Here is a 10,533-nt window from a genome sequence, read left to right as displayed (position 1 = left end):
CTCCAGAGAGACCTGGGATCGTGTCAACATACCCACCCTCCCTGCATGAGGGCACACAGTTCCCATAACTAGCTGCTACCTTTCGGAGCAACTCCAGGGAATGCAACCTGAGTTCTTGGGAAGGGCTCAGTCCCCGCCCTCTTATTTGGCAGGTTATCTTTCCCCCTCCAGACTGGGCAAAGACCAGTTCTGAGTTCCAGATTTCCCCTGGAAGCTCAAGGGAGGAAAAGATGGGCTAATCTCTCCACCCCACAGAGAAAAGTTCTCCATTAAGCACATGGGAAAGAGGTTGACCTGACAATGAGGAAGGGGCCAGGGCACAGAGATCAGAAAACCAGGCAAACAAGGTTTTTTACAGAGAATTATACCCAGTGGTCCTACTCACATGTCCTATTGCATCATGGACCCTGAGACCGGACTTGCCTCAGTGGCTGAAAATGCTTCACATGAACTGAGTGCCAATAATGTAATGGGTGCTGGCCAGTGCCAAAGGATGGGCAGCCAGGAATGCAGAAAATACCAATCCCAGCAGAATTAGTCTGGAGTTTAGAGGGAAATGCTGCGACACCACTTGAGGGGCTGGGAAAGGAGGCAAATGGATAGAACGGGGGAGCTGTCTGAAAAGCTAGCAGGAGAAGAGTTGGTTTTTATACCGCACTTTCCTCTACCTTACAAAGTCTAAAAGCAGCTTACAATCGCCTTCCCCTCCCACAACAAGCAGCTTGGGAGGCGGGTGGGGCTGAGGGAGTTCTGAGAGAACGGTGACTGGCCCAAGGTCACCCAGCAGGCTTCGTATGGAGGAGAGGGGGATCAAACTCGGAGGTACAGATAATCCTTCGGAAAAAAAATCTAGGGAGCCTGACAGACAGAACCTGGCGTCTGCCAAAGTTACACCACTGGCCTCACCTAGAAACCTTTATAGCGAGGTAGGTCAGTTCAGTCAGAAGCAATGGGTGGAGCTATGCTGGTAGCTGGGAGGGAGACATGAACTGTTTTAGCACTCTTCCTGCAGTTGCTTGCCAGGGGTTGCTTTTCCCGGTATCTCCTGACAAGGCAGCAAAAAGACATAGTCCTCACCTGCTGCTGAAGTTCCTGAAAGTCTCCGTCAATAAAAGTGAACTGTACCTGTGAGCCTAACCAAAGATTCAGTGATACTTGGAGGGTCTAAACGAAGGGCCGTCCCTCCAAATTAAATGGCTCTTCCATTGGAGGAAAGGCCCCTTTATTTAAACCCTGTTTTCCTCCCCAATAGGCACCCAAAGCAGCTTACAACATCATTCTCCCCTCCTCCCTGTCCTTTAACCTCACAACAACAACCAGGTTCAGCCAAAAGAAAGGGAATGGCCCAAGATCATTCAGTGAACTTCCGTTGCAGAGTATGAATCTGAACTTGGGACTCCTAGATCCTAGTCCGAGACAGTATGGTGTAGTGGTTAGAGTCCTGGCCTAGGATCTGGGAGACACAGGTTCGAGTCCCCACATGGACACTTGCTGGGTGACCTTGGGCCAGTCATATATTTGTTGTTGTTCAGTCGCACAGTCGAATCGGACTTTTTGTGACCTCATGGACAACATCACGCCAGGCCCTCCTGTCTTCCGCTGGAGTTTCCTCAATTTCGTATTTGTTGCATTGGTAACACTGTCTAACCATCTCATCCTTTGCCGTCCCCCCTTCTTCTGTTACCTTCAGTCATTTTAGGCTGATCTACCTCATAAGGTTGTTGCGGACATAAAATGGAGCCAGGGGGTAATATTATAGGCCATTTTGGGTTTCCGTTGGGGTGAAAAGTGAAGTATAAATGATGCAAAATAAATAAATAAACACCCCAACACACTGGCTTTCATTTGAGCTGAAGGAAGTCTCTGTAGGCTGGAAGAAGGCTTTGGACTTTGCTTAGGGGTATGCCAGAGGCAGCTGAAAACGTATCTGGCCTGCATCCAGGGTGAAGGTTTCACTACTCACTGTGATCACCGAATCGCCGACTGAAGCATCTTCACTGATGACGGCGCTGTAGACTTCTTGGCTGAACCTCGGAGCGTTGTCATTAACGTCCGTCACGTTGATATTCACAGTCGTCACCGCACTCAGCGCTGGGCTGCCCCCATCTTGGGCTTCCACAACGAGGTAGAAATCCTTACACATCTCATAGTCCACAGCTTCGACGACAGATATGGACCCTTGAAAATGGAAACAGGCATTTAATACAGGACAAACACAAGGACAACAGCAATCCTTTGAATATCAACGTTAGCGATGATAGCCAGAGAACACCGAACCCCCACTTTTAAGATTCTGCAGGAAGAGGGTGTGTTCCAGTCAATGAAGCTGCAAGCTCTTAGACAGCTGTGGTAAAGTTCTTTAAGACTTGATGGTTGTACATACATAGAGACTCTTGAGAAAGAGGACGTTGAAACGGAAGAACATCTGCGGTTATCTGTTGGATTCCTGGATTGCTATGAAGCAGTTTTGGATTGCTGTAAGCAGTTTATAAAGACTTTCTGCTTAACCACTGGAAAGAATTGTTCTAATGATCTCTTCACAAAGACTACAAAAAAGAAAGCTTTTTCAAATATAATATGGTTGTTAAAGATTGTGATACCCTGTTGAAGTTATTCTAAGTGTTTGAGAATCCTTCATGTTAGTAGAAAGATACTGACATTATTGACGTATATATCTTTAAATAGGCACAGTTGATATTGCAATATTACTTTTAAAGCACCGCATATGGTTATAGGTGAGTGTTACCTGTTAGAATGATCTCAATATAGAACACAGCATGTTGTTTAAAAAAAACCCAACAACATTAGCAATGATAGCCAAGAGTCATTCTATATAACCAGGGCTATTTTTTTGCTTCGTTTTGCTACTCTGCAATTAACTAAGTAGGGTAAAATGACACTGAAATCCTCATGATGTTGGAAAAGCCAGATTTGAAATGCACAGAAGTTGCAGCTCGATTCGTGTCAAAGTTACCTCCATCAAATACCCCTAGCTTACACCCCGAAAATCTCATCCGTCTCTAAGGTGCTACTGAACTCAAATCTAGGTATTCTACGGCAAACCAACAGAAGTTGCAAAAGTTGAATTTTTTAAGTTGGTCTTAAAACCAAAGCAGAACACAGTATCAGTACAGTTTGAGCTGGTTTGTCAACCATACGAACAGGCAGGGGGCCACTGCTAGCTAAAACTTACCCCCCCCCATATGTGGTTTTGAGTTCTGGATCCTCTCCACAAGCATATGTGCCCCCTGCCCTCCCGTGTGCTGTGTGTTCAGCCATCCACCAGCACAAAATATCCATTTGTCCGCGGAGAAGAAGATTTTCTTTCAAAGCCTTGATCGAGCATTTTACATAATTACAGGATGGCCTGAAATTTTCAGCTCCTGCTACCCAAGCTCTCGATAAGGGAGCTGTCACATGTTAATGCATAATGAATGCCCCTTTCGTCCTCTTTGGTGATTAAACGTCACTGAGGGTTTCTTAATGATTTATCTCCTCGCTTTCATTGTAAAATACAGCTTTAACACCATTATTTCCCCTACCTCTTCTTCCGGAGGTGTTGTTGATATGCTGATGTCATTCCAGCCCCCCCCCCAACTATAAACCTTAAAAAATGTACTTGAACAGTTTTTTAAAAATATATATATAAACCCTTTTGACTAAGAAATGAGTTTTAGTAAGCAGGGGGATAAGGAAAATGAGAGGAATGACGGCCACCCAGAGTAGCGGGGGAAGAACATTAACTCATCAATCTAGGCCAATCATTTTTGAAAGAAAAAAAGAGGGCCTCTCTGGGTTGATGAAGATCAAGGGTCCAAAGAAGTCGCTTCTTTTCCTCCTCTGTGTTATGTCCAGCAGCCACAACAACATCATGTTAAATTAGGCCTGGAGGGGATCCAGGTTAAAATCCCTGATTAGCCAAGAAGTTCACTAGGTGATACTTGTAGTCTCAGGTGGTAAAATCATGGCCTGAAAAATCTGTTTTCCCACCCCTCTGTCTTCCTAAATTCTAGCCCAATGAAGAGTTCTAATGAGCTCAAATGCGCCTTTTGTGTCAATTTGGTCAGTCCTAATATAAGATATGATGTAGATTTTATTCTTGGTGTTGAAATTTGGGCAGACCAGTTTTGTGACTCTGGACAACTTTCCCCTTAATCCCGGACCTGTCATTCTCTTATAGCCTAACCTGCCTTTAAAGATTGCTGAGCATAAAGTGAAGGAGAGGAAAACCAAGCATGGTGCTCCGAACTCCTTGGAGGCAGACATTGCTGTGATTTTTTCCCTCTCTGTGTTTAAACGGGGGAAAAATGAGAGCGAGAGCGAGAGCGAGAGAGAGAGAGAGAGAGAGAGAGAGAGAGAGAGAGAGAGAGAGAGAGAGAGCAATCTAGGGGATATTGAAATCAGGAGTGGAGTAACTGTATGTACTTCAGCAGGCTTTAAAAGGAGGTTAGACAAGTGAATAGAAGATGGGTCTATCAATATCTGTTAGGCATAGCAGCTAAACAAAATTTCCATGTTCAGAGGCCATGCCTCCCTGGATACTTGGGGTCCTATTAAAGGAGAGTGCTGTAATCTTTCTGTCTAGCTCGCAAGCTTCCCAAAGTCATCTATTTGTCAGCGCTGAAAAGAGGATGCAGTGAGTCTGATGCAGCAAGAATGTCCTTATAGTGGTCCACACAGGGTAGGGTCAGAAGGCATGCTGGGAACGATGGCATTTGATAGGACTACGGACATTTTATGGGATCCCAAAGGAGAAGAACCCACCAAACATGTGAGGCTGCTGTATTATGGAGTCAGACCATGGTCTGTCAAGGTCAGCATTGCCTCCTCTGACTGGCACCAACTCTCTAGGGTCACAGGTAAAGGTCTTTCTCATCACCTATGATCTGACCCTCTTTAACTGGATATAATGGGAATTGAACCTGGTGCCTTCTGCACAAAATGCAGGTGCCGTACCACTGAGCTACAGCCCTGCCCTTGGCAACTGGAACTCTGAAAAAGCACCATGGGGGAACCAAAGTGCACAGAGCTAACCCAATGAAGGACACCCTAGCTCTTTCACTGGCATGTGATGAAGAAGAGTTGGATTTATACCCTGCCCTTCACTCGGCGTCTCAGAGAGGCTTACAATCTCCTTCCCTTCCTCTCCCCACAACAGACACCCTGTGAGGCAGGTGGGTCTGAGAGAGCTCTGAGAGAACTGCTCAAGAGAACAGCTCTGAGAGAACTGTGACTCACCCAAGGCCACCCAGATGGCTGCATGTGGAGGAGTGGGGAATCAAATGCGGTTCTCCAGATAAGAGTCCACCGCTCTTAAGCACTACACCAAACTGGCTCACAAGGAGAGTGTGTGGGATGAAGGAGAGTGGGCGGGATGACAGAGCCTGCAGTAGGAAGGCTCTGATTGGAAAGACACTGGGGTAGGGGATCCTTCATCATGTATCTCTTTGTCTAGAAGGTAACGGAATCGGGTTGATTTCTGAATTTCTAATGCCTGCTTTTCAGACCCCCTCAAATACTCTTTTCCAGTTCAGTTCTCCCTTGTGTAGACTGGACGCGTGAGCCTTTATTTTCACACCCCTTTTTAGATTTGAGCCCGGAAGCTCTGCAGAGCCCAGCAAGATTTTTTGGGGTATGCGCTTTCAAGAGTCAAATCTCCCTTTGTCATATACAGGTAGGAATGGACATCCCAGAGTCTTTATATCCCGGTCTGAAGGTGGAATCTCTGTTCCTACTTGTATCTGACGAAGGGAGCTTTGACTCTTGAAAGAAGAAGAGAAGAAGAGATTGGATTTATACCCCGCCCTTCACTCGGAATCTCAGAGCGGCTTACGAACTCCTTTCCCTTCCCCTCCCCACAACAGACACCCTGTGAGGTAGGTGGGCTGAGAGAGCTCTGAGAGAACTGCTCGTGAGAGAACAGCTCTGAAAGAATTTGTGACTGACCCAAGGTCACACCAGCAGCTGCATGTGGAGAAGTGGGGAATCAAACCCAGTTCAACCAGATTAGAGTACGTGCACACCAAGCTTATGCCCCCCAAATCTTGTGGGTCTCTAAGGTGTGACTGGGTTTGAATCCAGCTGTTCTATTGCAGACCAACATGGCTACCCTCTGAAACAATGCCATTTTCTGTTTCCTTTCACTGAGATTTTCCTGTAGGCATTTATGCTTCAATAAGCCAGCATTATACATTAGACATGCATTTTATGCATACACGATATACAATGAATGTATAAATGTGTTAGAAAAATTGGGCATTAAAAGAGAATCATACAACATGCACGGGAATGAATCTACAAAAACAAAGCCAAAAGAAGGAATGGAAAACGTTGTCAACACACAAACATTACAGGAAACGAAATAGGGAATATTAATTCATTCCTATTACAGATTAACTCTCTCTCTACCTCTCTTTTTTGTGGGCCTTCCAAAAGATGTTGCCTCGGGCACTCTAAAGGATGCTTTGAGCCCACGGCAATTGCTCATTTTCTCTCTCTCTCTGTGATAGGGGGAAATTGAGAGAAGGGGGCCATTTTGCTGGGTGGGGAGGGGAGAGGGCCCCATCCACAAACTTAAATTGTGCAGAGGCTGCCGTAAGGAAAGGTAATGCAGGAAGTTACGTGTTGGTTGGGAGCAGCAGAAGATGAAATCCTGACAGCCTTTCTGAATGCATTTTCTGGTTGGTTTAAGCCACTGCAATTGGCTGATTTCAATATAGGATTAGGTGGTAAATCCACGTGCATTTTTTGCTGTTCAACTTGAGGGAATTCCAAACATGGTTGGTATGATAAAGTTGCTGATAGCTCACTGGATTTCAAAAGTTGGGTAAAGGAAAGTCCATCATAATAAGGGGAACTGAAGCAGTCATATCTATACAGACTTAACATTTAATGTACCCAAATATTTCAGAGACGAGGTTGTGTCCACGAATACAAATCTATAGGCAGGCTCTGCACGGGTAATGGGAAACTCAAAGGCTGATGGACAAACCTGCATGCATGAGTCAAAATCAACTCTGTAACATTGCAGTTTTCCAAATAACACAAATACAAGCATCGATAAGGCTAGTGGTAAATCAGCCCGACAACATAGGCATGGAGAATAACATTAAATGGTAGAATATTACGTTGTTGTTGTTCAGTTGCACGGTCGGGTTTATGCCAATAACAATTCCAAGAGTTTTAGCACTTTGTCAAAAGACTAGGTTGGTGCAGGCTTTGCAGGAAGGAAGGGAATGCATGAGGCAATGAAGGGTTATTGGTCTATCTTAGACTACTCTACCTTAGACTACTTATACTATACATCCATCTAGCTTTATATTATCTACTTTTCCATGAAGTCCACTGGTATGTTATTGGTCTATCTTAGACTACTCTACCTTAGACTACTTATACTATACATCCATCTAGCTTTATATTATCTACTTTTCCATGAAGTCCACTGGTATGTTATTGGTCTATCTTAGACTACTCTACCTTAGACTACTTATACTATACATCCATCTAGCTTTATATTATCTACTTTTCCATGAAGTCCACTGGTATGTTATTGGTCTATCTTAGACTACTCTACCTTAGACTACTTATACTATACATCCATCTAGCTTTATATTATCTACTTTTCCATGAAGTCCACTGGTATGTTATTGGTCTATCTTAGACTACTCTACCTTAGACTACTTATACTATACATCCATCTAGCTTTATATTATCTACTTTTCCATGACGTCCACTGGTATGTTATTGGTCTATCTTAGACTACTCTACCTTAGACTACTTATACTATACATCCATCTAGCTTTATATTATCTACTTTTCCATGAAGTCCACTGGTATGTTATTGGTCTATCTTAGACTACTCTACCTTAGACTACTTATACTATACATCCATCTAGCTTTATATTATCTACTTTTCCATGACGTCCACTGGTATGTTATTGGTCTATCTGAGACTACTCTACCTTAGACTACTTATACTATACATCCATCTAGCTTTATATTATCTACTTTTCCATGAAGTCCACTGGTATGTTATTGGTCTATCTTAGACTACTCTACCTTAGACTACTTATACTATACATCCATCTAGCTTTATATTATCTACTTTTCCATGAAGTCCACTGGTATGTTATTGGTCTATCTGAGACTACTCTACCTTAGACTACTTATACTATACATCCATCTAGCTTTATATTATCTACTTTTCCATGAAGTCCACTAGTATGTTATTGGTCTATCTTAGACTACTCTATCCTACCCAATAGAGTTTCTATGATGATAAAAGGGAAAGGGGAACAGCACCTAATTCACCATTCTCAGTTATTTGAAGGAAGGAAGGGATAAAGATTCAATAAATACCTCCAGTCATGGACCTGCACATTTCTATAGAGAAGGACACCGTTGTTATCCTACTGTTATCCATGGCAGTGAGAGATGGTTCATGGTGCACCAATGAGTCCCATTTCAAATGCCAGTGGACCTTGAAGCATCTCTCACCCACCCAGGTAACAGCAAGATAAGAAAACTGTCCCCCCTACCGGGGTTGCTGCGGTGCTTCTGCAGTTCTCTGGACTGGACCCTACATCTCATCTATTTTTTAAACAAACCCTGCGAGCTCTCTGAACCCTGAGGGCACACAGTTTGAACTAACAAATTAAGAAGTTTCCTGTTTTGTTTTGATGGGCACGGTTTTACATACCTGTTGTTGAATTGATCCGGAATTTCGCCTTTTCGTTCCCAGACCGGATGAGGTAGGTGATCTCCGCGTTGGTGCCAATGTCTTTGCTTGTGGCAAAGACAGAAAGAATCTCAGCGCTGGGCGAGGTGTCCTCGGGCACAGTAACAAGGTAATCTCTTCTTTCAAACACCGGAGGGTTGTCATTAATGTCTAGGACTGTGATTGTAACCGTGGCGAATGAGGACAGGGTCTGCACAATGCCCTGGTCAGAGGCCCTCACAGTGATGTTGTAGGAAGGCTGAAGTTCTCTGTCCAGCGGGTGTTCCAAAATGATGATTCCTGAGGACTTGTCTACAGAGAAAAAACCTTCTGAAGAGTCTGCGAGGGAATAGACAATCTTTCTATTCACACCTGTGGGGAAAAGAAAACAAAGCACTGTTATCTCGTTGATTTAACTATTTAGATACATATTCTCTGCTTTTCTCCCTAAGGACACCTGAAGTGGCATCATTGTCTCCTCCTTCCATTTTATACTCACAACAAAGGCTGAGGGAGAAGTCAACCAGTAAGCCTCCATGGTTGAGCAGGGATTCAAACCTGGGTCTTCCCAGTCCCAGTCCAACATTAACCACTCCTCAACACTTGAGGACAAAAACAAATGGACAGAAGTACCACAGAGCTGAGCAGCGGAGTATCATATTTACATCTCAAGAGAGCTCTTTGCAGATATTCTACATGGGAAGAAATGAAGAAGGGAATGGGACCATGGTGGCATGTTACACCCTCAAATCATGGGGGTTCACTGGAACATACCGTGTTTCCCCGAAAATGACACACTAGGGCTTATACCACAAATGCATAGAAATCCTGCTAGGGCTTATTTTTTGGGTAGGTCTTATTTTAGGGGAAACAGGGTATATATGGAATATGTCTCCATGTAATCAGCAAACCTATTTTTTCCATGATTCCTGATTGCATGGAGAAAGCCCTATGCATCTACACATGTACATGCACTGGCACTGTCTACGCGATGGTCACCTCGAGGCTAGACTACTGTAATGCTCGCTACATGGGGCTGCCTTTGTTGATGATCCGGAAGCTGCAGCTAGTGCAGAACACAGCGGCCAGGCTGTTGATGGGCTCCCCTAAATGGGAGTCCATCCAGCCTGTGCTAAGAGAACTGCACTGGCTGCCAATCCGTTTCAAAGTGCTGGTACTTACCTTTAAAGCCCTAGATAGCCAGGGTCCGACCTACCGGACCGCCTTTCCCCATATATATCCCGAAGAGCACTTCGGTCAGGGACACAAATCACCTGGCAATCCCAGACCCCAAGGAGGTAAGGCTTGCGGTGACCAGGGCCAGATCCTTTTCAGTGGTGGCCCCTACCTGGTGGAACAAGCTCCTAGAGGAGATCAGGGTCCTGCGGGACCTCATGCAGTTCCGCAGGGCCTGCAAGACGGATCTCTTCTGCCAGGCTTTTACATAGGGGCTGCCACTACCACCACTACCACCATCATGTGGTTAATAACGGGATGGAAGGACGGCCACGGAAGATCTGCCAAAATACTACACGGCACTGGTACCACCGGACTATGTATCAACTGTAGGCAATACCACCTTTAATAGCAGCCTGATATTACCCTGCAAACTATGGGGACCATCCTGTTCTTACTGAGCACTTTATTCTTTGTTGATTAATGGTTTTACTGTTTTACTGTGTTTTATGTGTGAGCACTAGTGCTCTCTTGTAAGCTGCCCTGAGCCCGCTTGCGGGGAGGGTGGGGTATAAATATAATAAATAAATAAATAAATACATAAAATATATCCTGCTCTGCCCTATGCATTCCTTTTTGCC

At 44.5% G+C, this 10,533-nt stretch overlaps 1 protein-coding gene across 1 annotated transcript in view; it reads right to left on the bottom strand.

Moving 5' to 3' along the window:
* FAT3 (FAT atypical cadherin 3) overlaps positions 1-10,533 on the bottom strand; it is a gene marked incomplete at its 5' end in the record, with an annotated part of 357,302 nt that overhangs the window by 81,944 nt on the left and 264,825 nt on the right. The window contains 2 exons of the mRNA XM_015416224.1: positions 1,964-2,178; positions 8,699-9,088. Coding sequence (XP_015271710.1) covers positions 1,964-2,178; positions 8,699-9,088 — 605 coding nt within the window. The remainder of the gene's footprint in view (positions 1-1,963; positions 2,179-8,698; positions 9,089-10,533) is intronic.

Source organism: Gekko japonicus, unplaced genomic scaffold (genome assembly GCF_001447785.1).
Source record: "Gekko japonicus isolate JY-2015 unplaced genomic scaffold, Gekko_japonicus_V1.1 scaffold568, whole genome shotgun sequence".
Taxonomy (NCBI): Eukaryota; Metazoa; Chordata; class Lepidosauria; order Squamata; family Gekkonidae; genus Gekko; species Gekko japonicus.
The sequence above is the reverse complement of the archived record's forward strand: the minus strand, read 5'-3'. Positions and strand labels throughout refer to the sequence as shown.